Source organism: Macaca thibetana, chromosome 1 (genome assembly GCF_024542745.1).
Source record: "Macaca thibetana thibetana isolate TM-01 chromosome 1, ASM2454274v1, whole genome shotgun sequence".
In the NCBI taxonomy this organism is placed as follows: domain Eukaryota; kingdom Metazoa; phylum Chordata; class Mammalia; order Primates; family Cercopithecidae; genus Macaca; species Macaca thibetana.
In genome coordinates this window covers 111,862,971-111,890,869 of record NC_065578.1, presented here as the reverse complement: position 1 = coordinate 111,890,869, position 27,899 = coordinate 111,862,971, and the positions used below count along the sequence as shown (strand labels likewise).

General features: G+C 38.4%; 1 protein-coding gene across 15 annotated transcripts in view; it reads left to right on the top strand.

Moving 5' to 3' along the window:
- The window catches only part of ST7L (suppression of tumorigenicity 7 like), an 843,199-nt gene that overhangs the window by 798,266 nt on the left and 17,034 nt on the right, over positions 1-27,899 (top strand). For all 15 annotated transcript variants that reach the window (XM_050747420.1, XM_050747399.1, XM_050747449.1 and 12 more), the window contains 3 exons: positions 12,166-12,316; positions 17,106-17,198; positions 26,201-26,340. In XM_050747420.1, coding sequence (XP_050603377.1) covers positions 12,166-12,316; positions 17,106-17,198; positions 26,201-26,340 — 384 coding nt within the window. The remainder of the gene's footprint in view (positions 1-12,165; positions 12,317-17,105; positions 17,199-26,200; positions 26,341-27,899) is intronic.

Below are 27,899 nucleotides of genomic sequence, written 5' to 3'. Positions count from 1 at the left end.
GTAATATTTTGTTGAAGATTTTTAAAGTAAGCATACTACAGTTGAATTCTTCTAAATTTTATTTTATGTTCAAATGTAAAATAATTACTATAAAAAATCACAGAATGGATCCACATATATACTGTCATATATGTGACAAAAATCCACATATATACTGTCAATTGATTTTTGACAAAAGCACCAACGCAATTCAATGGGGAAATGGAACTTCTTCAACAAATGGTACTAGAACATCTGGATATCTAAATGTGGTAGGGGAAATCATGAATTTTTTCACATAGCATACAGAAAAATTAATTTGAAATGTGTCGTTGATCTAAATTTAAAAACTAAAACTATACAACATCTAGACCAAAACATCTAAGACTAGCTTTGAAAGCTGGGGGTAAAGAAAGATTTCTTAGGACATAGAAGGCAATTATAAGAAAAGACAATTATAAATTGAACTTTATCAAAATTTTAAAAGTCTGCTCATCTTAGTGTTAAGAAGACAAAAAGGCAAGCCACGGACAGGAAAAAAATATTTGTAATATGTTTATCTGACAAAGGACTCATCTAAAATATATACATATAAAAAAACACAACATTAAAAAATGAGCAAAAGCCTTGAACAGATACTACAAAAGAAAATATTGGTATGTCCAGTAACACATAAAGAGATGTTTATATGAAGGTAAAATGAAGCAGGCAAAAAAAAAAAGGTGTTAAACATCATTAGTTATCAGAGAAATGCAATATAAAATCATGAAGTAATTCTTTCACATCTATCAGAATGACTAAAATTTAAAAGACTGATAAAATATCAGTAAGAATGTGGAAGTCAGAACTGTCATACATTGCTGCTAAGATTACAAAATGGTACAACCACTTTGGAAAACTGGCAATTTCTGATACAATTAAACATATCCTTCAACCTGTGATCCAGCAATCCTACTCCAAGGTATATACCCAAGAGAAATGAAATCATATGTCCATAAGAAGAGTTGAACATGAATATCATAGCAGTTTTATTTATAATAGCCCCAAACTAGAAACAATCCCAATGTCCTTCAACAGGTAAATAGATAAATAAGTTACAATACAGTGGTATTCAGCAATAAAAAGACCTACTGATACAAGCAAAACATGAATAAAACCAAAAATATGACATATAAACAAGTACATACTAAATGTTTTCGTTTATGTGAAGTTCAAGAAAAGGCAAAAAGTGATCTGTGGTGGTAGAAATGAAAACACTGTTTGCCTCAGGTGGTCAGGTGAGACATTAACTGGAAAGGAGGACTCCCTGGAGTGAAAGAAGATATCTCGATGGCCAGGTGCAGTGTCTCACGCCTGTAATCCCAGCACTTTGGGAGGCTGAGGCGGGCGGATCACAAGGTCAGGAGTTTGAGACCAGCCTGGCCAGCATGGTGAAACCCCATCTCTACTAAAAATACAAAAAATTAGCTGGGCATGGTGGGATGCACCTGTAGTCCCAGCTACTCAGGAGGCTGCAGCAGGAGAATCGCTTGAACCCAGGAGGCAGAGGTTGCAGTTAGCCTGTATCACGCCACTGCACTCCAGCCTGGGTGACGGAGCAAGACTCTGTCTCAAAAAAAAAAAAAAAAAAAAGAAGAAAAAAAATAAAATATGTCTTGATTTGGGCATTACTTGTCTACATTTGTCAAAACTCATCAAGCTGCATATTTAAGATCTATGTATTTAAAATTATACCTCAATAAAGAAAAAAGAATTTGACTTAGCATGGAAAGCATTGTAAAAATATAATGCCTTCTGATTAAATTAGATAATGTATGTGAAGTGCTTAACACGGTGTCTGAGTGTCAGGCAATATTATTGATTATCATGGTGGTTGTCACTTTATTTCTGTTGCCTTTTTTTTTTTTTTTTTGAGACAGGGTTTTGTTCTGTCATCCAGGCTGGAGTGCAGTAGCATGATCATGACTCACTGCAGCCTCAGCCTGGTGGGCTCAAGTTATCCTCCCACCTAAGCCTTCTGAGTAGCTGGGACTACAGGTGCATGCCACCCAGCTAATTTTTGTATTTTTTGTAGAGATGGGGTTTTGCCATTTGCCCAGGCTGGTCTCGAACTCCTGGGCCCAAGCAGTTCACCCGCCTTGGCCTCCCAAAGTGCTGGGATTACAGGCATGAGCCATTGTGCCTGGCCCATCTTCTTTGAGTTGTTCCAGTGTTTGCTTCTTTGTGGATGTTATTTTAGTGCTTGTAGCCTTGGAATGTATAAGGTTTGGGGGATTCCTTTGTTGAGATGAGGTAATGGTGAAGATATTGAAAACAGTTAGGAATTAACTAATTTGAATTAGCTAATAACATAATCATAGTTAGGTAATAACTAATTTAAATTAGTTACAATACCCTGAAAACAGTTTATTTGTGTCTTACAGAAGAAGCCCTTCGGGCAAGAGTAAAGTAGAGCAGTAAGAAACAAAACAATAACAAAAGTATGTTTAGTAAATCCCTGCAACTGGAGTACGTATTTAGGAATAGGTTATCTGTAACATTTAAAAGTTACTATTTTGGCTGGACTTGGTGGCTCACACCTGCAGTCCCAGCACTTTGGGAGGCTGAGATGGGTGGATCATTTGAGGTTAGGCGTTTGAGACCAGCCTGGCCAACATGGTGAAACCCTGTCTCTACTAAAAATATTTTTTAAAAAAATGAGCCAGACATGGTGGTGGGCGCCTGTAGTCCCAGCTACTTGGGAGACTGAGGCAAGAGAATCATTTGAACCTGGGAGGCAGAGGTTGCAGTGAGCCGAGATCGCACCATTGCACTCCAGCCTGGGCAACAAGAGCAAAGCTCCGTCTCAATAATAATAATTAAATAAAAATTACTATTTCTTTTTTACAATAAAACTGTTTTTAGTGTTGTGCTGCCAAGAAAGTAGACTATACCTGGAGACTTTTACTTGCAGGGGAAGTTTTAAAAATAAATTGATGCGTAGAAAGTAAAATCTGTTCTGGTTGATCAGAAATGGAAGCCCATAGAATGTTACAAGTCTTATCCACCCTAGAAGATAGTAGCTCTTTTTTTTTTTTTTTTTTTTTTTTTTTTTGAGATGGAGTTTTGCCTTGTTGCCCAGGCTAGAGTGCAGTGGCACCATCTCGGCTCACTGCAACCTCTGCCTCCTGGGTTCAAACAATTCTCCTGCCTCAGCCTCCCAAGTAGCTGGGATTATAGGTGCCCGCCACCACACCTGGCCAATTTTTGTATTTTTAGTAGAGATGGGGTTTCACCATGTTGGCCAGTCTGGTCTTGAACTCCTGACCTCAGGTCATCCACCCTCCTTGGCCTCCCAAAGTGCTGAGCCACTGCGCCCGGCTGATAGTAGCTCTTTAGCAGCAGGCTTGCATTTCATTGGCTAAACTACTTATATCATAGCGCCTGCATATATAAAAGATAAAAGGGAAACAGGTGCTCAGTTGACATTCCGAGTGGCATAGCAGGAGTAAAGAGAGCAAAGGAGAAGTGGTGTTGAAGTCTGTGACCCAGACTTAGAGCACAATGAAACCTTTGCCTTTCCCTTGTGTTGTACTGTGGCCTAAGTAGAAGAGTTGAGATATGAAATGCTTATATCTTGAGGTGTGGCTCTGTAGGATGATGTGGAAAGGAGGTTTCTTGTAGCAAATGCCCTCTCCAGCCTCCTTTCCTTTTCCCTTCAGTATAAGTCACTTTACTTTGCTCCTGAAACTGTTAGGTAGTATTATGTTTTCTTTCAGTTTATTCACATAGCAGTTCTGTTTGTTTTCTATATGAGAACTGTCTTTAGTCTCCCCCAATACATACCAATGTGGACTCTGCATTCGCCCTGCCTGTCCAATCTCATAGAATGTGCACTGAGAAAACTAATTGCAGAGATAAATTGGTTTTTTGTGTGCATGACTGATCAAGAGCAAAGTACCTTAATTTCAGATGCCTTCAGAGAGATTTTTCTTTAACCTCTGCTTTTAAGACGAAGATTATAAAGCATTATCATTACTTCAGGTCAGAATTATATTGCTTTTGGTCAAAAGCTGTTGTAAGATTTACAAAGTAATAGAAAAAAGTAATCTAAAGATAAATTATAAAGATCAAAGCAGTTCAAAATTAAAGTAAATTTGAGTGTAAGCATAGATAGGGCTTTAGAGTCATAAAAGAAACCACTAGACCATACATCATTTTGTCTTTTTAACCATAGCTTCCAAAGGAGCCTTAATAATTTTATTTTTAGTGAAAAGCAAGAGGCTAAACTCTCTTGTTTTACTCATTTGAATGTATTGTTCATAGTTGATTGTTAGTTAAAATTGTCCCAAGCAATTTCTCATTACAGACACAATAGGCTGATTCAGAGGTAATATGGAAGGTCCGATAGCACATAGTAGGTCCCAGCTTTGGTTTGTGTCATCAGCTATATTTTATTTGCTGATAATTTCCAAATCTGTGTCTTTTATCTCTGGCTTCTTTCTTTGTCCGTTGACTTAGCATTTTCATCTAGTTGTGGAAATCACATGATAGGTACCTCAAACACTTTAATGTGTCTCAAACAGAATTTTAAAAATTTGTTAAGTCTTTTCTTCAAACTGCCAAACTGCCTCTCGCTTATTTCTATATTTTGATTTATGGCTTCATTATCCTCTTCATTAACCCTTACCTCTGCCATTTCCAAATTACCAACTCATATTATAACCTTTGAAATGTTTTTCAGATCTAGCCATCTATCTCATCCCCCCGTCACTGACCCTTGTTTGCCTTCATTACCTGTACTTTTAAAATATGTTATTATTATTATTATTATAACAAAAGTAATAGGTACTTTTAAAAAATTCAGACTCTTCAGACGTTTACAGAGTGGAAACCTCCTGTTCTCTCCCTCCCAATTCTACTTCTCTGAAGTAACCACCTGCTACTGTTTGGTGTATATATTGGCAGACATTTTCTATGCATTTCTAAACATATAGAGATAGATATAGAAAGAATCTCAAATACTTTACCATCTCTTGTGTGGACTATTAGAACAGATTCCTCACTCATCTTTCTGCCATCAGCCCTTCTCCATTGCAGCTATTGCCAGAGTTATCTACCTAAATAGCAAGTCTTAAAAGACCTCTGCTTGGTCCCAGTTGCCTACAGGATAAGGACCAACCTCTTAGTATTACACCTATAAAAGTCCTTCATATTCTGGGCCAGTATCTGTCTCCAGCCTTACTCTTTGCCAGTTCTGCTTTGCTCATTATGTCCATTGTCACTGTTCCCTGGATTGGTCATGCCTCAACATATCCCACTGCCATTGTCTTCTCTACCTGGCAAATTTCTACTCATTCTTTAAGACCCTGCTCATCTGTTGTCTCCTTTATAAGGAGTTTTTGTCTAGTTTTCCCAAGAAGAGATAACGGCTTTCTCTTTTCTGTTTCTTCAGTACCTCAATCATATTTTTTTTTTCTAACTGGTCTGTTTATATGTTTCTCCCTTAGTTCCCTGTGAACAAAAGCAGGGCGCTTGTCTTATCATTTAATGTCGAATACTCTTCCTAGTCTATATAGACACTCAGTAAACACTGGGAAACAGACATGTTTGTAGTTTAGAACTGCATTGCTTTAAAAGTCTATCTAAGTTAAAGAAAGTAGGCTGGGCACAGCAGCTCACACCTGTAATCCCAGCACTTCAAGAGGCCAAGGTGAGAGGATCACTTGAGCCCAGGAGTTAGAAACCAGCCTGGGCAACATAGTGAAACCCTGTCTCTACAAAAATAAAAAATAAAAAAGTTAGCCAAATGTGGTGGTGTGTGCCTGTAGTCCCAGTTACTAAGAATGCTGAGGCAGGAGGATTGCTTGAGCCCAGGAGGTCGAGGCTGCAGTGAGCTATGATCGTACCACTGCACTCCAGCCTGAGTGACAGAGTGAGTCCCTATCTCAAAAAAAAAAAAAAAAAGTAAAATTTTAGAACCATCATTTCTTGAAATTTTTAAGCCAGTTTACATAACTATTTTACAAGTTTTGCTTAATAATACCATTTTTTACCTTTTAAAGATGACAGTATGATTTTACCATGACCGTATTTACTATATTATGAAATAACTCAGCTTTAAATGTGATACCATACAACAATTAAAAATGTTAGATTGGCCGGGCGGCTCACGCCTGTAATCCCAGCACTTTGGGAGGCTGAGGCAGACGTATCACCTGAGGTCAGGAGTTTGATATCAGCCTGACCAACATGGTGAAACCCCATCTCTACTAAAAATACAAAATTAGCCAGGTGCGGTGGTTCATGCCTGTAATCCCAGCGACTCGGGAGGCTGAGGCAGGAGAATCACTTGAACCCAGGAGGCAGAGGTTGCAATGAGCCGAGATCATGCCATTGCACTCCAGTCTGGACAAGAGCAAAATTCCATCTCCAAAAAAAAAAAAAAGTTAGATCTGTATAGAGACAGGAAGGGAGGTACAAAATGTATTATGCATAAAAAAAGAAATCCAGACAAACATAAATCAGATTATTGTGTTTTGTTGTTGTTGTTGTTGTTGTTTTAGGCAGGGACCTCAAACTTCTGAGGTCCAGCTATCCTCCTGCCTTAGCCTCCTGAGTAGCTGGGACTACAGGCATGTGCCACCATGCCCTGTCTTTAGTTTCTCTATTTTTTTATTCTCCAAACATATTATTTTCTACTACTTAGCTTTGTTATGTTTCCATTTCTGTAGACTGAGCATATACTTTACTAAGCAGAAAAAAAAAACAAAAAAATCATCGGTCAGTTTTTAATCTTTTATATTCTTCTTAGAAAATTAAAGTCTGGGTAGTAGAGTTTTTTGTTTTTATATTTGGTTTTAGTTTTCCCGGAGAATTAAAATATATCTTTGGTAAAAACTAAAATATAAATTTGAATTTGAAGACATTTCAGCTGTATTTATCAGATTAACTCAGTTAATAAGTTTTTTTTTTTTTCTTTTTTTGAGATGTAGTTTCGCTCTTGTCATCCAGGCTGGAGTGCAATGGCACGATTTCGGCTTACTGCCACCCCCACCTCCCGGGTTCAAGCAATTCTCCTGCCTCAGCCTCCCAGGTAGCTGAGATTATAGGTGCCCACCACCACGCCTGGCTAATTGTTTGTATTTTTAGTAGAGACGGGGTTTTACCATGTTGGCCAGGCTGATCTCGAACTCCTGACCTCAGGTGATCTGCCTGTCTCAGCCTCCCAAAGTGCTGGGATTACAGGTGTGAGCCACCATGCCTGGCCAATAAGTATTTTAATACTTGCTTTTCGTGTAATATGCTAGGCGTGGTAGTACAATTTTAAGGATACGGTTTTTTATAGTGTAATAAGTTACAGCCTATGCTGGGTAGCGGAAATTCCTGAGTAGCAGTTTGTGAAGGAGATAAAATAATAATCTTATAATTTATACACCTTTTCCTTAAATTGAAATTTTTCTCTTATATTTTGGGGGTCAACTTTTATTTCAGTGTCTAATCAGGAATTGAAAAATTGCTTTTCTGTTTTTGTTTTGAGACAGAGTCTTGCTCTGTCGCCCAGGCTGGAGTGCAGTGGCACGATCTCAGCTCACTGCAAACTCCACCTCCTGGGCTCACACCATTCTCCTGCCTCAGCCTCCCAAGTAGCTACAGGCGCCCGCCAGCACGCCCAGCTAATTTTTTGTATTTTTGGTAGAGACAAGGTTTCACCGTGTTAGCCAGGATGGTCTTGATCTCCTGACCTAGTGATCCGCCTGCCTCAGCCTCCCAAAGTGCTGGGATTATAGGCGTGAGCCACCGCACCCGGCCCGAAAAATTGCTTTGTTTTAAAGTCAAATTGGAAAGGATATTTGCTGGTGGGTAGGACCACCAATAATAATAAATAACAAATAATTATTTTTAATAAAAAATAAGCTAGCATAAGGAATATTTTTTTTTTCTTTTTGAAACAGAGTCTTGCTCTGTTGCCTAGGCTGGAGTGCAGTGGCACAATCTTGGCTTACTGTAACTGCCACCTCCCGGGTTCAAGCAATTCTCTGCCTCAGCTTCCCGAGTAGCTGGGATTACAGGCGTCCAGCACCATGCCTGGCTAATTTTTGTATCATTGGTAGAGACGGGGTTTCACCATCTTGGCCAGGCTGGTCTTGAACTGTTGACCTCATGATCCACCTGCCTTGGCATCCCAAAGTGCTGGGATTACAGACGTGAGCCACTGTGCCCAACCAAGGAAGATTTTTAAAATGATTAAATAGAAAATATTTTTAATATAAAATCTTGAAGTATAATTTATTAATAAGTTTGCCATGTGTGTTTACCACCTGAATTATCACTTAGATTATTAAACAGTAAAAATTTAGGTATATAGTTGCTGTTTTAAAAAGTTTTTTTTTTCGCCAGGCACAGTGGCTCAATGCCTGTAATTCCAGCACTTTGGGAGGCTGAGGTGGGTGGATCATGAGGTCAGGAGTTTGAGACCAGCCTAGCCAACATAGTGAAACCCCGTCTCTACTAAAAATACAAAAATTAGCCTGGCATCGTGGCTCGTGCCTGTAGTCCCAGCTACTTGGGAGGCTGAGGCAGGAGAAGACTGGAACCCGGGAGGCAGAAGTTGTGGTGAGCCAAGATTGAGCCACTGCACTCCAGCCTGGACAACAGAGCAAGACTCCATCTCAAAAAAAATAAATAAAAGTGTTTTTTCACATCAAATTGATATTTTTTGTAATATAAGTTTTACTGAATAGTTGTTAACTGAATATCTTTGCTTACATTTGCTAAATGGTTACGAATATACTAAATACTTAACATGTTGGAGTTTAAGGCTTCTGAGTTCTAAAATTCACTGAAAATGATTTGGGATATTTTGTCTCTTGTCTGTGAAATGAAACAGAATTTTAATAGAAAGAACCTGGTTTAAGTATTATGCAGTTTTCTTCTGAAAACTCAGTATTCTTTTTATGATGACAATTCCACTGTGATTACCACATTTTCTTTGCTTCCTACTGAAGAAGCTCTTAGTGCGCTTGCAAAGAACATAAGGAGTCATGTCAGAGGTCAGCTATTTGAGTCCATTTTCCCACAGCCGCCTGGTGCGAGTGATCTTTTACTGTGTTTTAAAAAAATGGGCAAGGATTAGAGGGGATTAGAAAGAATATTACCCTCCTGAATATAGGCCCAAAGCACTAAGGGGAGAGAACCCAACCAGGCATCAAATGGGCTTTGCTTGACCAGGACACAACCTCTGCTGCATTCCTTTAAGAAACTGAATGGGAAATGTTAAGTCCCCAAACTGGATTAGTAAATAATCTCATAGTTTGTGACATCTGCTAAAATAAATTGATGAGCAGACTACATTCTTACACTTTGAGAAGAGAGCCAAAGACATCAAAAGTAAGAGTAATTAAAGATGGGCATTAAACTTAGTAATTGTTGGAAAGATACATTTCATAAACCAAAAAATTATTTTAGATACAATATGAGGAGTACATGTATATTGATTAAATAAATTAAGGCTTAAATTTTGAAACCACTACAGCTTTTTGTTTTTAAGAGTCTTCCTAGAGTCTTATTGCTTGTAGCAGTTTTACAAAGTGTTTCACAAATTCAGCTCTTTAATTTATGTTATCCCATTAGTTTGTATAACAACCTGAGGAACTAGAATTTGAAATCTGAGAATGTATCTTTTGAGACACCTCTGGAATGTTTCTCTTTTTATATTTTATAAGAGAAGTTAACATAATTTGTATCTTATGACACATAATTTGATATCAAATTGTTTAGAACCAAAGAGGTAATTTCAAACCTATTCTAGAAGGGCAAGTGCATTCTGGTCTCAGTCTTTGGAGATAGTATTTAGCTAACTAAATAAGTTTTTAAAGGTTTTAAGTTGACTAATAGTAAAGATGCTGTACAAATAGTTAACTTTGTATCTTTCTACATATAACAAGTACATTTGATTGGTATAGCAACTGTGATTACACTGCTTTTGTTATAAATGATAATATTAGTACAAGTATTCTCATTAGGAGTTTAAGATAGAATTTAGATTCATAACTGAAGAAGAATTGGTAGACTACAACTTCTTTAACAGGCACATTAAATGCATCCTGCACTGTGCTCTCTTGGTTCAGTGCCTTTATTCAAGATGGCCCTGTGCTTTGTTTATGTCTTCCTGCTGTTCTCCTCACTCCCCAGTCCGCTCATCCACATTCTACCTATCTGTAAATATCAGGTCAAATCCCATCAAGTGGTTTATTTCTAGCCCCTAAATCATAATACTTCCTAAACATAGAGTTATCATATGACTCAGCAATTCTACTCCATGGTACTTACTCAAGAGAAAGAAAAACATGTTCATTGTGAAACTTATACACAAGTGTTTATAACAACATTATTCATAATAGCCAAAAGCTAAAAACAACCAAATATCTGTCAGTTGATGAATGGATAAACAGAACATATATACCATACATAAAATGCAGTTTTATTCAGCCATTAGAAGAAATGAGGCACAAGTACCATGCATGCTACAAGGGTAAACCTTGAAAACATTATGCTAAGTGAAAGAAACCAGTCACAAAATGATTCCATTTGTATGAAATATTCAGAATAGGCAAATCTATAGAGATATAAGATAGATTGGTAGTTGCTTAAGGGGGTTGGGGGAGTAGGGGAGAAGTGAGTTGTGACTAAAGGGTACAGGATTTTCTTTTGAAGTGATGAAAATGTTCTAAAATTGACTTTGGCGATAGTTGCACATATCTCTGAATATATTAAAAATCCTTGAATTGTATACTTTAAATGGGTGAATTCTAAGGTATGTGAATTACATCTCAATAAAGGCTGTTATTTAAAAACTAAATTTAAAAAATTAATACCTCTATCTGTATTCCCATATATTGCACTTTTTTTTTTCTTTTCTTTTTTTTCTTTTTTGAGACAGAGTCTCTCTCTGTCGCCAGACTGGAGTGCAGTGGCTCAATCTTGGCTCACTGCAACCTCCGCCTCCCAGGTTCAAGCGATTTTCCTGCCTCAGCCTCCTGAGTAGCTGGGACTATAGGCAGGCACCACCACACTCAGCTAATTTTTGTATTTTTAGTAGAGATGGGGTTTCACCATGTTGGTCAGGATGATCTCCATCTCCTGACCTCATGATCCGCTCACCGCAGCCTCCCAAAGTGTTGGGATTATAGGCATGAGCCACTGCGCTTGGCCTTGTACGTTGTTTCTACCTCAAATAAAGTACTCACCAGAGTCTTGTTATAATTAGTCACTTAAGAAATCTGTCTTTTCCATTGCATTATGTAGCTCCAGAGAACAGGCAGAGTGTTCTTTGGTATTCCCTAACAACCATAGTGCTTTGAACTTAGTAAATATGAATTTAATTGAACTTTTCCACAATTAAGTTCTTTCACCTATAAAATGTAAATAAGAGAAAAAAGAATTGAATGTTGCCACAAATATTGTTCCAAAATTGGATTTCATAACTTTTATATTCTTCTTTTCAGTAGGAAATGGCTTAATTAAAAATAAAAAATAAATAAATTTTAAAAATAAAAAATATGGGCTGGGCGCGGTGGCTCAAGCCTGTAATCCCAGCACTTTGGGAGGCCGAGACAGGCGGATCACGAGGTCAAGAGATCTAGACCATCCTGGCTAACACGGTGAAACCCTGTCTCTACTAAAAATACAAAAAACTAGCCGGGCGAGGTGGCGGGCGCCTGTAGTCCCAGCTACTAGGGGAAGCTGAGGCAGGAGAATGGCATAAACCCAGGAGGCAGAGCTTGCAGTGAGCTGAGATCCGGCCACTGCACTCCAACCTGGGTGACAGAGCGAGACTCCGTCTCAAAAAAAAAAAAAAAAAAAAAAAAGTGTAATTTTTACATTTAATTCATTTTTGGAAAAATAAATAGTTGCTCTCATATTACCTCCTCAGCTCGAGTTTCCATTTTGTATTTAGCCAGGCCACACATATGCCATTTATCACCTTATTTTTACCTACAGAAATATTCTGGTTTTCATAATTTGCATATATAAGCATTTTATACACGTTATCAGTAGAATCTTCATGTCATTTCAATTAGTTTTTAAAAAATCAGGTTGACTTTCTAACACTTCGAATCTACAGTTTTATGGGTGTTTGAATTTAGCACAGTTTAATTTTTCTTTTTTCTGTTGTGTGTATATGTGTGTGTTTTACTTTTTCAGTATTTATTAGAGATGAAAAGTTTAATTTTACCTCCAGAACACATTCTGAAACGGGGTGATAGTGAAGCAATTGCCTATGCTTTCTTTCATCTTCAGCACTGGAAACGAATAGAAGGTGCTCTTAATCTGTTACAGTGTACATGGGAAGGCAGTAAGTATTCTTTTCCAAAAGGAACACTAATCTATTCATTGCATTCACAGGCAGTCTTTTTAAATGAGATTGTCTGGGTTTCCATAAGGATTTGTTGTTCAGATTGGTTTCAAACGGTAATCAGTGATGAGATATTTGGTTTATTGGTAGAAATGCATAATGTTATATTGATCCCACAAAAGCAGAGTGAGAAACTGTTATGGTGTTCTGCCATATGTTCATTTAAGTTACATATTTGTAAGGAAAGAGAATGAAAACTTGGCCCTTTGACTTACAGCTTTTTTAATGTGGTTGAGCTATTCTAATATTTTAAAAATTGGTCTCTTTTTGTTTTATTTTGTTTTCAGATGTATACAACATGGAGCTATTTTCTTCATAACTGATATCAACCTATTCTTTATTGTAAAATACATACAACATAAAATTTAGTTTTAACTATTTTAAGCATATAGTTCAGTGGCATTATGTATGTTCCTAGTGTTGTACAAACATCACCATCATCCATCTACAGAACTTTTTCATTATCCCAAACTGAAATTCTGTACCCATTAAATAATAACTCCCCAGTCTTGCCTCCCTCAAGCCCATGGCAGCCACCATTCTACTTTGTCTCTATGAGTTTGACTACTCTAGGTACCTCATGTAAGTGGTATTATGTAATTTTTGTTCTGTTTTGTCTGGCCTTTTTCACTTAGTATAATATCTTCGAAATTCATTTATATTGGTAATACGTGTCAGAATTTCATTTTTAAGTCTGAATAATTCATTGTATGTATATACCACATTTTGTTTATCCATTCATCTGTTAATGAACAGATACCCATTCAACTTGGGTTGTTTTTACCTTTTGGCTATTGTGAATAATGCTGCTACAAATATTGGTGTACAAATACCTGTTCGAGTTCCTGCTTTCAGTTCTTTTGGGTATATACCCAGAAATGGAATTGCTGGATCATAAAATTCTATGTTTACTTTTTTAAGGAAGCTCAGTGGTGTTTTTTTCCATAGCAGCTGCACCATTTTACATTCCCACCAGCAAGGCACAAAAGTTCCAATTTCTTCACATCCTTGCCAACACTTGTTATTTTCTGGGTTTTTTTCTTTATTTAAATAATAGCTCTCCTAATGGATGTGAAGTGGAATCTCATTGTGGTGATGTTTTGCATTTCCCTGATTAGTGATGTTGAAGGTCTTTTCATGTGTTTATTGGCCATTTATGTATCTTCTTTGGAGAACAAATTGGACTGTTTTAAACTAACTACCCGATCTCTTAATCGTTGCTTCTTATAACCACCAAGAAAGTAAAGAAGCTTAATTAAAACATTTTACCTGTAGGATTCACATAATTCTTTTGAAAAGTACACCACAGCTATTAATAAAAATTCAAAAATAAATTCAACGCTTATTCACTAAAATTGGTTAACCCCCCTCAGTTCCCAAACTACTCTGAGGCACCTTGGATGTTGCAGCAATTCACAGGAGTGCTGTAGAACATTTTAAATTTTCAATGGAAACACAACAATACAATATTCAAGTCTAGGTACGGTGGCTCATGCCTGTAATTTCAGCACTTTGGGAGGCTGAGGCCTCCCAAGGTCGAGGCTGTAGTGAGCCGAGATGGCACTACTATACTCCAGCTTGAGTGACAGAGTGAGACCTTATCTCAAAAATAATAATAATAATAATTCGACATCTGTCAGATATTACTTAAACTATTAGCTCCAGACAGTTCACAGTTTCAACATTAGATCACTCTCCATTCCTTTCAATATCATTACATCTTTGCAAGCTGGAGTTTTGTTAGTTGCTGTGATTAAAAGAAGTACCACACAAAAATCAGTGTGAAATAGGAAATGAAGATGGTAGTGTCCAATGTGATTCCAAGTTTCGAGAAGTCGTACAGTGTCTAACAGGCTTATACCTATATCTCATTAGTAAGAAATTATGGTCATTTAAAAATGAAATAAGAAAATTGATTTATTGATTCTGTTTTTTAACTTTATGTGTATTTTTTTCCAAATTGCTGCTAAATTATTAGGACATAAATTTTTAAAGTTGTTTGGACTCACTATTAACAAGTGAAATTATCTTGAACCAATTTGGGAACCTCTGCATTAACCATTTGCTAAAGGCCAGATACTGTGGCTTGATAATAACAATATAAATACAATTGATGAGTCAAGTGTGGTGACTTATACCTGTAGTTCCAGCTACTAGGGAGGCTGAGGCGGAAGGATCACTTGAGGCCAGAAATTCGAGACCAACCTGGGCAACATAGCAAGACTCTCTCTAATATATATATATGTGTGTGTGTGTGTATGTTTTTAAAGAAAAGATTAATAAAACTGGGATTATGTACTTGAGAAACTGAATGTCTTTGAGTAATTCAACTTACTTTTGCTTTTTCTCCAGTAGTCCATAAGCTCCTCAAAAGCAGATATTCTATCTCATTCATTTTGTATGTGTCCTCACTGCCTGACATTCTGCTTGGCAAATAGGTTTTCAATAAGTGTATGATTTAATTTATTACTTTGTATGTGGAGATGAGGTCTTGCTATGTTGCCCAGGCTGGTCTTGAACTCCTGGCCTCAGGCAATCTTTCCACCTTGGCCTCCCAAAGGAGCTGAGTTTACAGGCATGAGCCATCGTGCCCAACCACTTATGATTTATACTGTATTTCATGAATCATGATCAATGATTTATTAGTGTTATCACTAATTTACTAATTTGGTCTATGACTTTGGACAAATAACTACTTTTTATTGTGGTAAAATAAAGTCTAGACTGGGCCTGGTGACTCACACCTATAATCCCAGAACTTTGGGAGGCTGAGGCGGGCGGATCACCTGAGGTCGGGAGTTTGAAACCAGCCTGACCAACATGGAGAAACCCTGTCTCTACTAAAAATACAAAATTAGCTGGGCGTGGTGGCACATGCTACTTGGGAGGCTGAGGCAGGAGAATCACTTGAACCTGGGAGGCGGAGGTTGCGGTGAGCCGAGATCGTACCATTGCACTCCAGCCTGGGCAACATGTGCAAAACTCTGTCTCAATAAATAAATAAATAAATAAATAAAGTCTAAATTGTGACAAAAGTTTATAGAGCCAAACACGAAAGGAAAAACAAAAATCTTATCACAATTTTGATGACTACAGCAGGCCCTTAAATAATATTGTTTCATTTAACATTATTTATTATAATGTTGATGAGGGAAAAAAACCCAAAAAACAGATTTCCAGCCAGGACCATTGTCTGTGTGAAGTTTGCAAGATATTCCCATGCCTGTGTGGGTTTCCCCTTACATCCCAAAGATGTGCACATTAGCTTAATTGGTGTATCGAAATTGTCTCAGTATGAGTGAGTGTGGGGGTGTGCGCGAGTGGTATACTGGAATGGTGTCTTGTCCAGGGTGGGTTTCTGCCTTGTACCCTGGGCTGCCATGATAGGCTCTGGCCATGCTTGACCCTGAACTAAAATAATTGGGTAAATAATGATCCTGTTTTTATGAATCTTAAATGTATATATAGCTCACATTTATTTCAATGTTTAATATAAGAAGTGTTTTGAATCTTTATGTAGAAGTTTGGTGATGTTTTGTGACCAAGGAACTTAACTCTTGTTTATATCAGTTAGCCTATGGCAAAATTGTCATTTATTATATGACATTTCACTTAAAGTCACAGTTTCCAAGAACCTATTGACAGTGTTAAAGATTTATGTACTTAGCTAATGGAATAGATCAATAAAGATTTCTTCTTTAATAAATCTACAGTAGTTGGTGATAATCTAGATCGGGGTGGGCAAACTTTTCCTGTAAGGTGCTAAATAGTAAATATTTTAGATTTTGTGGGCCATACATTTTCACAGCTACTTGATTCTTGTAACATGAAAACAGCCTTAGCCAATATGTAAATGAATGGCATAACTATGTTCCAATAAAGTTTTATTTACAAAAACCTAGTGGGCCAGACCTGGCCAAAGGGCCATACTTTGGTGACCCGTGATCTAGATTAAGATCTGCTCATAGGCTGGGCGCGGTGGCTCACGCTTGTAATCCCAGCACTTTGGGAGGCCAAGGTGGGCAGATCACAAGGTCAGGAGATCGAAACCATCCTGGCTAACATGGTGAAACCCCGTCTCTACTAAAAATACAAAAAATTAACCAGGCGTGGTGGCAGGCACCTGTAGTCCCAGCTATTCGGCATGCTGAGGCAGGAGAATGGCGGGAACCTGGGAGGCAGAGCTTGCAGTGAGCTGAGATCGCGCCACTGCACTCCAGCCTGGGCGACAGAGCAAGACTCTGTCTCAAAAAAAAAAAAAAAAAAAAAATCTGCTCATAGAAAGCTTTGGTGAAACCCACATGTGAGGTTAGGAGCCATTGAAAACTATTTTAGGTTGCCAGTAGTAATGGCCACAACAGTTATATACATCCCAGTTATATGAAGATTTCTGTAAGAAGCAGAATTATCAATTCTTCTTTGGAATTATCAATTGTGTTTGTAATGAGGAGACTGAAGCAAAGAAGGACCCAGCCAGTCTCATCTACCACTCCCTATAGTTTTACTCCAGCCAGACTAGACCGTTCACTATTATCTAAATAAATCTTATCCTTCCCCTTATTCATTCTTTTGCTTACTTTGTTTCTTGTATCTAAATGTCTCACTAAAAAAGAAAATAAAATACTATGTGAAATTTTTATATAAATTTGTCTCCAAAATAGCTTTGATCTATAGTATAGGATGGTAAATGAGACAGAATTGAGTATCAACACAAGCTTTTTTTTCTCAGCTTTTAGAATGATTCCACACCCGTTAGAGAAAGGACATCTATTTTACCCTTATCCCAGCTGCACAGAGATGGCTGATAGAGAGCTATTACCTAGTAAGTAAATATTTTAGTTTTCTTAAACTTACAAGTAGTTTTAAGTTTAGATTGTTTGTCATAGTATTCTCCATTTTAAAAGTGCCTTTGGTTGAAATTCAGGACACTGTTTAAATACTATTTTAGTTACTTCTGGGATGTAGTTGTCTAATTCAATTTATTTCCAAATAATTATTGAGCAAAACCCTGTGCTAAATGCAACAAAGGACACCAAGATTAAAGATATTAACAAGAACTGTCATCTTACAAACATTTAGAAAAGAAATAATGCCAATCCTTCACAAACTCAGAAAATAAATGAGGAAAGAATACTCCCCAAATCATTTGATGAGAGCAGTATCTTCCTGATACCAAAACCAAAGATAATATGATATAAAAAGACTATAAAACAACAGCCCTTATGAATATAGACACAAACATCTTCAACAAAATATTAGGAAACTGAATCTAGCAACATATAGAAAGGCTTATATACCATGACCAAGTGGGATTTACCTCACAAATGCAAGTTTGGTTTAACATCTGAAAATGTAGTGTACCATGGTTAATAGAATAAAGCACAATAGATGCAGAAAAAGCATTTGACAAAATCTGGCTCTCATTCAAGATAAAAAGAAAAAATCTCAACAAACTACAAATTGAAGGGGACTTCCTCAACCTGATTTTAAAAAAAATCCCTGAAAAACCCACAATTAACATTATACTTAATGGTAAAAGACTGAATGCTTTCCCCCTAAGATCGGGAATAAGACAAGGATATCTGTTGTCACCACTTCTATTCAATATTCTACTAGAGGTTCTAGCTGGTGTTACCAGGCAAGAAAAAGAAGTAAGAGGCATTCGTATTGGCAAGAAGGAAGTAAAACTCTCCTTATTCAAAGGTGACGTGATCTTCTATATAGGAAATCCTAAGAAATCCATAAAAATGAAAATACTCTTAGAACTAATAAATGAGTTCAACAGGGTTGTAGAATATAAGATAAATATACTAATATTAATTATATATCTATGTATTAGTAATGAACAATCTGAAAATTGAATTTAGAAAAGAGTAGCAATCATAATAACAACAAAAACTACTTAGGAACAAATTTAACAAATTTAAGACATGTACACTAAAATATTGCTGAGAGAAATTAAAGAAAAACTAAATAAATGGAGAGACATTCCATATTGATGGATTGGAAGACCCAATTATATTTACTTATTTATTTATTTGAGACCAACTCTTACTCTCGCCCAGGCTGGAGTGCAGTGGCAAGATCTCAGCTCACTACAACCTCCGCCTCCTGGGTTCAGGTGATTCTCGTGCCTCAGCCTCCCGAGTAGCTGAGATTACAGGTGCGTGCCACCACGCCTGGCTAATTTTTGTATTTTTGGTAGAAAGAGAGTTTCGCCCTGTTGCCCAGGCTGGTTGCGAACTCCTGGGGTCAAGAAATCCACCTGCCTCAGCATCCTAAAGTGCTGAGCCTACAGGCATGAGCCACCGTACCTGGCCCCAATATTATTTAGATGACAGTTCTCTCCAAATTGATCTATAGATTCAATACAATCCCTATCAAAATCCCAGGAGGGATTTTGCACACGCGCGCACACACACACACACACACACACAAAGTAACAAGCTTATTCCAAAATGTATATAGAAAGGCAAAGGACCCAAACAATCTTTATGAAGAACGATTTGAAAAAGAGCAGCCAAAGAACTAGAAGGAGAACCAGAAATATGTAGGATTATGATTGCTGATAGTGTTTCAGTCTAGTTCCTGCCTTTAGGAAGCCAGGCTTCTCAAAAGAACAATCTACACTTTGTGTCTCAGCTGCCTTATCATCTGTTCTTTTCTCTGTAAACTAGTACATTTCTGTTTAACTTCTCTTTTTATGATTTAGCTGAGAAGCAACCTTGCCGAAGGCTGTAAACACTAGGACCATGTTTTCTTATATGATATAAACCTGTGCTACAGTTTTCACAATACTGAGCCATTAGAACTGAAGTCTAGGAAGGAAAGTTGCAGGTTTACAACTGTCAAACTTAATTAGTTGATAAGTTTAAACTGATAAATGAAAATTTAGGAGAGATTATGGCAACCTGAGTATGCTGGTGTTATTCTCCTAGTGTTTTTTATTTTCCTTTATCTGCTAAGTGATCTCTTCCTTCTCTGAATTCTCAGAGTGCTTTATGTACTTCTTAATCTCCCCTTTTAGACTGTAAACTCCTTGAAGGCCAGGATTCTATTCTTTTTTCTTTTTTTTTTTTAGATGGAGTTTCCTCCCTTGTTGCCCTGACTGGAGTGCAATGGCCTCATCTCGGCTTACTGCAACCTCTGCCTCCCAGGATCAAGTGATTCTCCTGCCTCAACCAGAGTAGCTGGGATTACAGGCGCCCACCACCACACCCAGCTAATTTTTTTGTATTTTTAGTACAGACAGGGTTTCACCATGGTGGCCAGGCTGGTCTGGAACTCCTGGCCTCAAGTGATCCACCCACCTTGGCCTCCCAAAGTGCTAGGATTACAAGTGTGAGCCACTGCACCTGGCCATTGTTCCTGTATCTCTTGTAATGGTTGCCATAAAAATTGTTATTCAATAAATATTGGTTGAATTAATCAAATTCATTAATGTATTCTTATAAACATGGCTGGCACATTGTAAGTACTTAACTAAAATGCTAAATATTAGTGCCTTCTCCCTCTCACCCTATTCTGAACTCCTAGGCTGCTGATAAGGTTGATAAAAAGATGATGGACAGGCCAGGCACAGTGGTTCACATTTGTAATCCCAGCACTTTGGGAGGTTGAGGCGAGCAGATCACCTGAGGTCAGGAGTCCGAGACCAGCCTGGCCAACATGGTGAAACCCCATTTCTACTAAAAATACAAAACATTAGCCCAGCATGGTGGTGCGTGCCAGTGATACCAACTACTCGGAAGGCTGCGGCAGGAGAATCGCTTGAACCTGGGAGATGGAGGTCGCAGTGAGCTGAGATTGCGCCACTGCACACCAGCCTGGGCAACAGAGTAAGACTCTGTCTCGAAAAAAAAAAAAAGAAAAGATGATGAACAATGTGTTAAATGCTACATGTATAGAATATATTATAAGAAAGCTTGAGAAGGGCTGGGCACAGGGACTCATGCTTGTAATCCCAGCTCTTTGGGAGGCTGAGCTAGGCAGATCACTTGAGGTCAGGAGTTCGAGACCAGCCTGGCCAACATGGCAAAACCCCATCTCTACTAAAAATACAAAAGTTAACCAGGTATGGGGCTCACGCCTGTAATCCCAGCTCTTTGGGAGGCTGAGCTGGGCAGATCACTTGAGGTCAGGAGTTCGAAACCAGCCTGGCCAACATGGCAAAACCCCATCTCTACTAAAAATACAAAAGTTAACCAGGTATGGTGGCTCACGCCTGTAATCCCAGCTACTCAGGAGGCTGAGGCAGGAGAATTGCTTGAACTCAGGAGGTAGAGGTTGCAGTGAGCCGAGATCGTGCCATTGCACTCCAGCCTGGGTGACAAAGCAAGACTCTGTCAAAGAAAGACAGAGAGAGAGAGAGAGAGAGAGAGAGAGAGAGAGAGAGATTGAGAGATAGAGATTGAGAGCCTAGCTCTCTAGGAGGTCAAGAATGATTCTCAATTTTCTGACTTGGGTGACTTGGAGAATGGTAAATCTATCCTATAGAAGGAGGAGCCAGTTTGGGAATAGGGGTTGGGGAAATAAATAAGTTCAAGCTTTGACTGTGTTTCCTGTGTAACATCTCATCCATATATACATGCATACCTGTATATGTGTATATATATATGTACGTATATAGAAATTTTTTTTTTTTTTTTTTTTTTTTTTTTTGAGACGGAGTCTCGCTCTGCCGCCCAGGCTGGAGTGCAGTGACTGGATCTCAGCTCACTGCAAGCTCCGCCTCCCGGGTGCACGCCATTCTCCTGCCTCAGCCTCCCGAGTAGCTGGGACTACAGGCGCCCGCCACCTAGCCCAGCTAGTTTTTCGTATTTTTCAGTAGAGACGGGGTTTCACCGTGTTAGCCAGGATGGTCTCAATCTCCTGACCTCGCGATCCGCCCGTCTCGGCCTCCCAAAGTGCTGGGATTACAGGCTTGAGCCACCGCGCCCGGCCACAGAAATTTATATGCTTAAATATTTTCTTGTATAATCTACTTAACACATATACATACAAGTCTATATTTTATCTCTCTAAGTAATATATAGGTATAGATGTATTTTTAAGTTATATATATAATATAGATTATAAAGTAAACATATAATATTTATAATTAGTGAATGTTATAGGCGTAAGTAATAGAGAGCAACTTTGAACTAGCTTAAACATACATAGTGATTTGTTGGAAGAACACTGGGTTATCAGAGAACTCAAAATCAACAATTATATTTGAACTTCGTAAGGGACTAGAACTGGGGACTAGAAAGTCATTAGGATTTCCAGGAATCAATTATTTGAATATCTCTGTCCCTAGATGCTTTTTTCAGTCTTTCCTATTCTTACTTTCCTTTCCTCCCTCCCCAGCCCCATTTTCTCTTTTTGTGATCTGTCATTGCTGTTTCTCTCAGTGTATCCACTTCATTCTTACATCTTTTCTCTTTACAGTTTGGCTTTCTTCATAGACCATGTGGCCAAACTTGAGGCCCCTACAGCCCTCTGTTTACATGTCATGAGTTCAGGCAAACAATACAGAATGAATAGTATCTCAATCTCACTTTTTCTTTTCTTTTCTTTTCTTTTTCCTTTTTTTTTTTTTTTGAGACAGGATTTCACTGTCAGGCTGGAATGCAGTGGCACATTCACGGCTCACTGCAGCCTCGACTTCTCAGGCTCAAAAGATCCTCCCCACTCTGCCTCCTAAGTAGTTGGGACCACAGGCATGTGCCACCATGCCTGGCTAATTTTTGTATTTTTGGTAGAGATGAGGTTTCACCATGTTGCCCAGCCTGGTCTTGAACTCCTGAGCTCAAGTGATCTGCCTGCCTCAACAAGTGTTGGGATTACAGGTGTAAGCCACTGCAACCAGCCTCAATCCCACTTCTAAAACTTCTGGGAGAGAGAGAATGAAATTTATCCAGGTGTTTACTCCTTGTCCAGTCAGCTGTGGCCTAAGACAAGATTAGGTTGTGTAAATAAAATTGCCAGTGGTCCTCATATATCTTCCTCTGTACATCTCAAAAAACAGACTTGGGAGTCATCATTTTCTAAGTAGCAAAAGAAGTCCTAGGCATAAATGAAATCACTAAGGAAAACTGTATGCAGTGACAATTGAACTGAGGGTGGAACCATGGGTGCATTCCTTAAAAATGTCTAAGGAATGAGTGGCAGAAAGAGTTGAAGATTCAGTGAAGAGGTTGTCGGAGAGACAGGACAATAACTAAAACTAGATATCCTAGAACTAAAAGGAAGAAGAAATTTCCAAGTGAGGAGGAATATCTGAGATAATAGGTAAAGTAAATACTAAGAAGAATTCATTGACTCTAGCAATTAAGATGTCATTAATGAGAGAAATTTTATTTTTCTTCCTGAAGTGGTGGTAGTGGTAGTTGTTCTTATTGTCTTTCCATTTTAACGGGAACAAGTATATTTAAGGCAAAAGAATGGACCTTAAATTATGGAACGTCATGATGTATGCAAGAGTGTATTATATTAAGCTAATACATTTAGCCTAAAATAATGCCCTCCTTTGTAAATTATTACAAAGGTTGTCTAATATAAGGCCAATTTTACATAGTAATATGAATAAAATCAGGGTTATTATCATGTTGTCAAAGCCATAAGCTATAAGACCAGTTTATTTTTGGCAAGACTTTATAAATTCCAACTCCATATAGGGTGCAAACTCCAGAAGGTAGGAGAGGGGTAATATGCTGGGGGGTTTTGTTTGATTATATTTTATGTTCTTAGAGTATTTTTTCTGTCTGTGGCTATGGTAGAATGAACAAATTGTTAACAATATGGAGTTTTAATACCCAGGAGTACTTAATGTTTTTTGTTTTTAATTTTCCTTCAACCTTGATATGACTTACCGCATTCTGGAATTTGCTTATGGACCTCATAAGTTCAGAGTTGAACTATTCCCCTAGTTCACATAGCTATTTAGTCGTCTTTTATGCCTTCTGATAAATTTTTCTGTACAAGCCAGTGATGAAATTTGAACTTTCGTTCCAAGGGAGTGTTTCTGTAATAGTCAGTCATCTATTATTTTGATGTGTTAGCCAAATATTGACTGACAAATGAATCTACAGAAAGCAATCCAGAAAGAAATAATTAGGTCTCTCCTACAGTATAAAAATCTCATATTTCAGGAAATTTCCTTACTAAAGCTATGCAGTTTTCTGCCTTATAAACTGAGAATAATACTACTATCTCTTACGGTTACTGAAAAGAATTAAATGAGTTAATATAAATTAAAGTTCTTTATAAACCATAAAATGCTATATAGGTTAGCTAATATTATTAACTTTGCTGTATTGTATGTGTTTCCCACCTTCTTGAATACCAGGGTTTGTTTCTCTTGATTTGAAGTTGGGAAGAAGAAGAAGTTGGCTTCTCACAGCTGAGGGACAGGGCAAAGGGGATTGCTGACTGATTCTCTGGGTGCTGAAAACACAATGTTCTCTACAGTTTCTAATATTTCTACCTTTTAAAACTTCCATTTTGATGTGCTTTTACTTTAAACAAGGCTCAAGGTTCTGGAAATTTTCTGGATTTTTAATGAGTTTGTGTTTTGGTATATACTTTCTGAATATAGTAAAATAAAAATTAAAATATAGCTGTTGAAGGAAGCTTAGGTGTAATCTCTGCGAATCATTATGTTTTAAAAGTGAAATTTATAGCTGACCTTGGTTCAGCACAAAATTAGTCATCCCTTACTAATGCAGGATATTACATCAGAAATTCCTGGGTTAGTATCCAGCCCTAAGCGGTCAACTTCCTGGCCTAATGAAGTCCCAGAATAGCTCTCAGTTTAGCAGACATTTATTGAGCACCTACTGCATGTTAAGTACTCTAATAGGCTCATCTCAGTATTATTATTCAAGTATTTTCAAATTTCAAATAAAATATAAATACTTGAGTATAATTGATAATGAAATATCCAATCACTAGAATAATAATAGCTGAGTAAATGTGTAAATATGGTAAAATAAGATAAGGGACTTTATTTATGGTCAGAATCCTAGGCCTTTGGTTTGCTAGTTTAGGTTTTGTTTTGTTTTGTTTTGTTTTGAGATAGCGTCTTGCTCTGTTGCCCAGGCTAGAGTACAGTGGCATGATCTTGGCTCACTGCAACCTCCGCCTCTCAGGTTCTAGCCATCCTCCTGCCTCAGCCTCCCAAGTAGCTGTGACTACAGGTGCACATCACCATGCCTGGCTAATCTTTCTATTTTTAGTAGAGATGGGGTTTCACTATGTTGGCCAACCTGGTCTCAAACCCCTGACCTCAAGTGATTCACCCGCCTTGGCCTCCCAAAGTGCTGGAATTACAGACATGAACAACCATGCCTGGCCTACCTACTTTATTTATTTATTTATCTATTTATTTATTTTTGAGACAGAGTCTTGCTCTGTTGCCAGGCTGGAGTGCAGTGGCGTGATCTTGGCTCACTGCAGCCTCTGCCTCCCGGGTTTAGGTGATTCTCCTGCCTCCGCCTTCCTGAGTAGCTAGGACTACAGGTGCATGCCACCACGCCCACCTAATTTTTATATTTTTAGCAGAGACGGGGTTTCACCATGTTGGCCAGGATGGTCTCGATCTCTTAAGCTCGTGATTCTCCTGCCTTGACCTCCCAAAGTGCTGGGATTGCTGGGATTGCAGGCATGAGCCACTGCTCCCAGCTTACCTACTTTAGTTTTTACAGTGCCTAATGAAATGCCACATATATAAACACATTAATAACTGGATAAAATTATTAACTGATAGTTCTAGGAAATCACCAATGACATGTCTGCCTCTTTCTCCATACTAGTTTTTGAGCTCCCAAAGAACAATAATTAATAACAACTCAAGGCCAGGTGTGGTGGCTCACACCTGTAATCCCAGCACTTTGGGAGGCCAAGGTGGACAGATCACTTTTGGCCAGGAGTTTGAGACCTGCCTGGCCAACGTGGCAAAACCCCTCTCTACTAAAAATACAAAAAAGTAACTGGGCGTGGTGGCCTGTGCCTGTAATCCCAGCTACTTGGGAGGCTAAGGCACAAGAGTCACTTAAACCTGGGCGGCAGAGGTTGCAGTGAGCCAAGATCGTGTCACTGCACTTTAGCCTGGGCAACAGAGCGAGACTCTTCTTCAAAAAAAAAAAAAGTAGCAACTCAGATTTATGTATTTATTTGGAAACAGATCTGTCACCCAGGCTGGAGTGCAGTAGAATGATCATAGCTCACTGCAACCTCAAACTCCTGAGCTCCAGTGATTTTCCCACCTCATCCTCCTGCGTAGCTGGGACTACAGGCACACACCACCATGCTGGGCTAATTTTTAAAAATTTTTAAGAGATGGGGGTCTCACTATTTTGCTTAGACTAGTGTCAAATGCCTGGCTTTAAGGAATCCTCCTCTTCAGCACCACCAAAGTGCTGGGATTACAGACATGAGCCGCCACCCGTGGCTGCAACTCACATTTATTAAGCACTTAAAATGTTCATCATTACAACTCTCCATAGCAACTTCTAGAGGGTTTAGCAACTTATTCAAGATCACATAGCTAATAAGTGACAAAGCTTTTTTTTTCAAAGTCACCTCAGCATGACTTTGTAATCAATGTTCTTTCCCATGATGCCATCCTGTTCCCACGCCCAGCACAGTTGTCTATTTAGATATGCTGTTGATGCTGGGATAAGTAATGGATAACTGTCTTCTACCTTGCTTAGCCAGAGACTTGGTTTTTAAATTTTTTTTTCTTTTTTGTTTTTAAAAGCAGATTTCATTTGAAAAGATTAAGACTTACTTACATGTTATTCTGAAATAAAATTGATTCTTACCTATTCTCCCTTGCAGCCTTTCATCATGTTTCTGTTTACCCAAAGAAGGAGCTTCCTTTGTTCATCCATTTCACAGCAGGATTTTGCTCTTCTACAGCAATGATAGCCATTCTCACACACCAGTTTCCTGAAATCATGGGTATTTTTGCTAAAGCTGTAAGTATGATCTCAAGGACTTGTGTGGATTATTTGTAAAACACACAAGAAACCATCTCTGATCTGCCTGTGCTAACTCAGCTGAACAGTGGAAGATATTTGTTGTAAATTAAAGGAATTGATTTGTATAGCTGCTGCCATAAATATGTCAAACATAAATTTTTGGTGATCTGAGCTACTTCTGTTGCTTAAAAGTTTAAAGAATACAATGTAAGATTATAACAGTATAACATTATAAAGTTTGCTCTTATGGATCACTTTTGATGATAAACATAGCATTTGTTACTATCTTTGGTATTTTAAAAAATACCCTATTTTGTAAACAAACCCTTTGATTTTTTTCATTTAAATGGAATCATTCGTTCTCAGGATTTGTTGAACTTTAAACTCAAGAGCACAACTAGGATGGATAATAAGTACATAAGGCAGGGGGACAGATGAGACATTGGTCCCTAGGTACAGAATGTGCCTATGTCTCAAAGATTCTCCAAGTTATTGTGTCTGCTTGTTCTTACTGACCTTCCCCAGGCTTGGATATAGAACCATGTGTAGATCTTTATTTTCATTTTTACCCTTTAGTTTTGAACTGCTTCCCCAATTCCTGAACCAGTTAATACTTGAGGACTGATATTAGAGTGGGTATCCCATCACTATTGACTCTTTTTTTTTTTTTTTTTGAGATAAGGTCTCACTCTGTCACCCAGGCTGGAGTGTAGTGGTACAATCTCAGCTCACTGCCGCCTCTGCCTCCTGCGTTCAACAGTCGTCCTGCTTCAGCCCCCCGAGTACCTAGGACTATAGGCATATGCCACCATGCCCAGCTAATGTTTGTATTTTTTGTAGAGGCAGGGTTTTGCCACGTTGCCCAGGCTGGTCTTGAACTCCTGGGCTCAAGTGATGTGCCCGCCTCGGCCTCCCAACGTGCTGGGATTACAGGCATGAGCCGCCATGCCCAGCAACTATTTACTCTTCTATATAAACTTGTTAATTAATGTCACTGGCTCAAAGTAAAATTAGCAAAGATAATTGCCTTTAAGTCTCCAAGCCTTCTTCTTTTTTTTTTGAGATGGAGTCTTGCCCAGTTGCCCAGGCTGGAGTGCAGGGGCATGATCTCGGCTCACTGCAAGCTCCACCTCCCGGCTTCACACCATTCTCCTGCCTCAGCCTCCCGAGTAGCTGGGACTACAGGCGCCTGCCACCATGCCCAGCTAATTTTTTTGTATTTTTAGTAGAGACAGGGTTCCACCATGTTAGCCAGGATGGTCTCAATCTCCTGACCTTATGATCCACCCGCCTCGGCTTCCCAAAGTGCTGGGGTTACAGGCGTGAGCCACCATGCCCAGCCTCCAAGCCTTTTTAAAAATGCATCTTTCTTGTACATCTTTGCATTTCTACCAGGTAATAAGAGTTAAAACCCAAAAAGAAAATGCTGATTAATTATATTCCCCAAAATAAAAACACTGAGAACCATGGAAAAACTAGTCCTTACTTGGTAATATATTTTCTGTATTTTTCTCTATATGCCTCCATTCTAACTTGTTTCCTCACAGTTTCTTTTT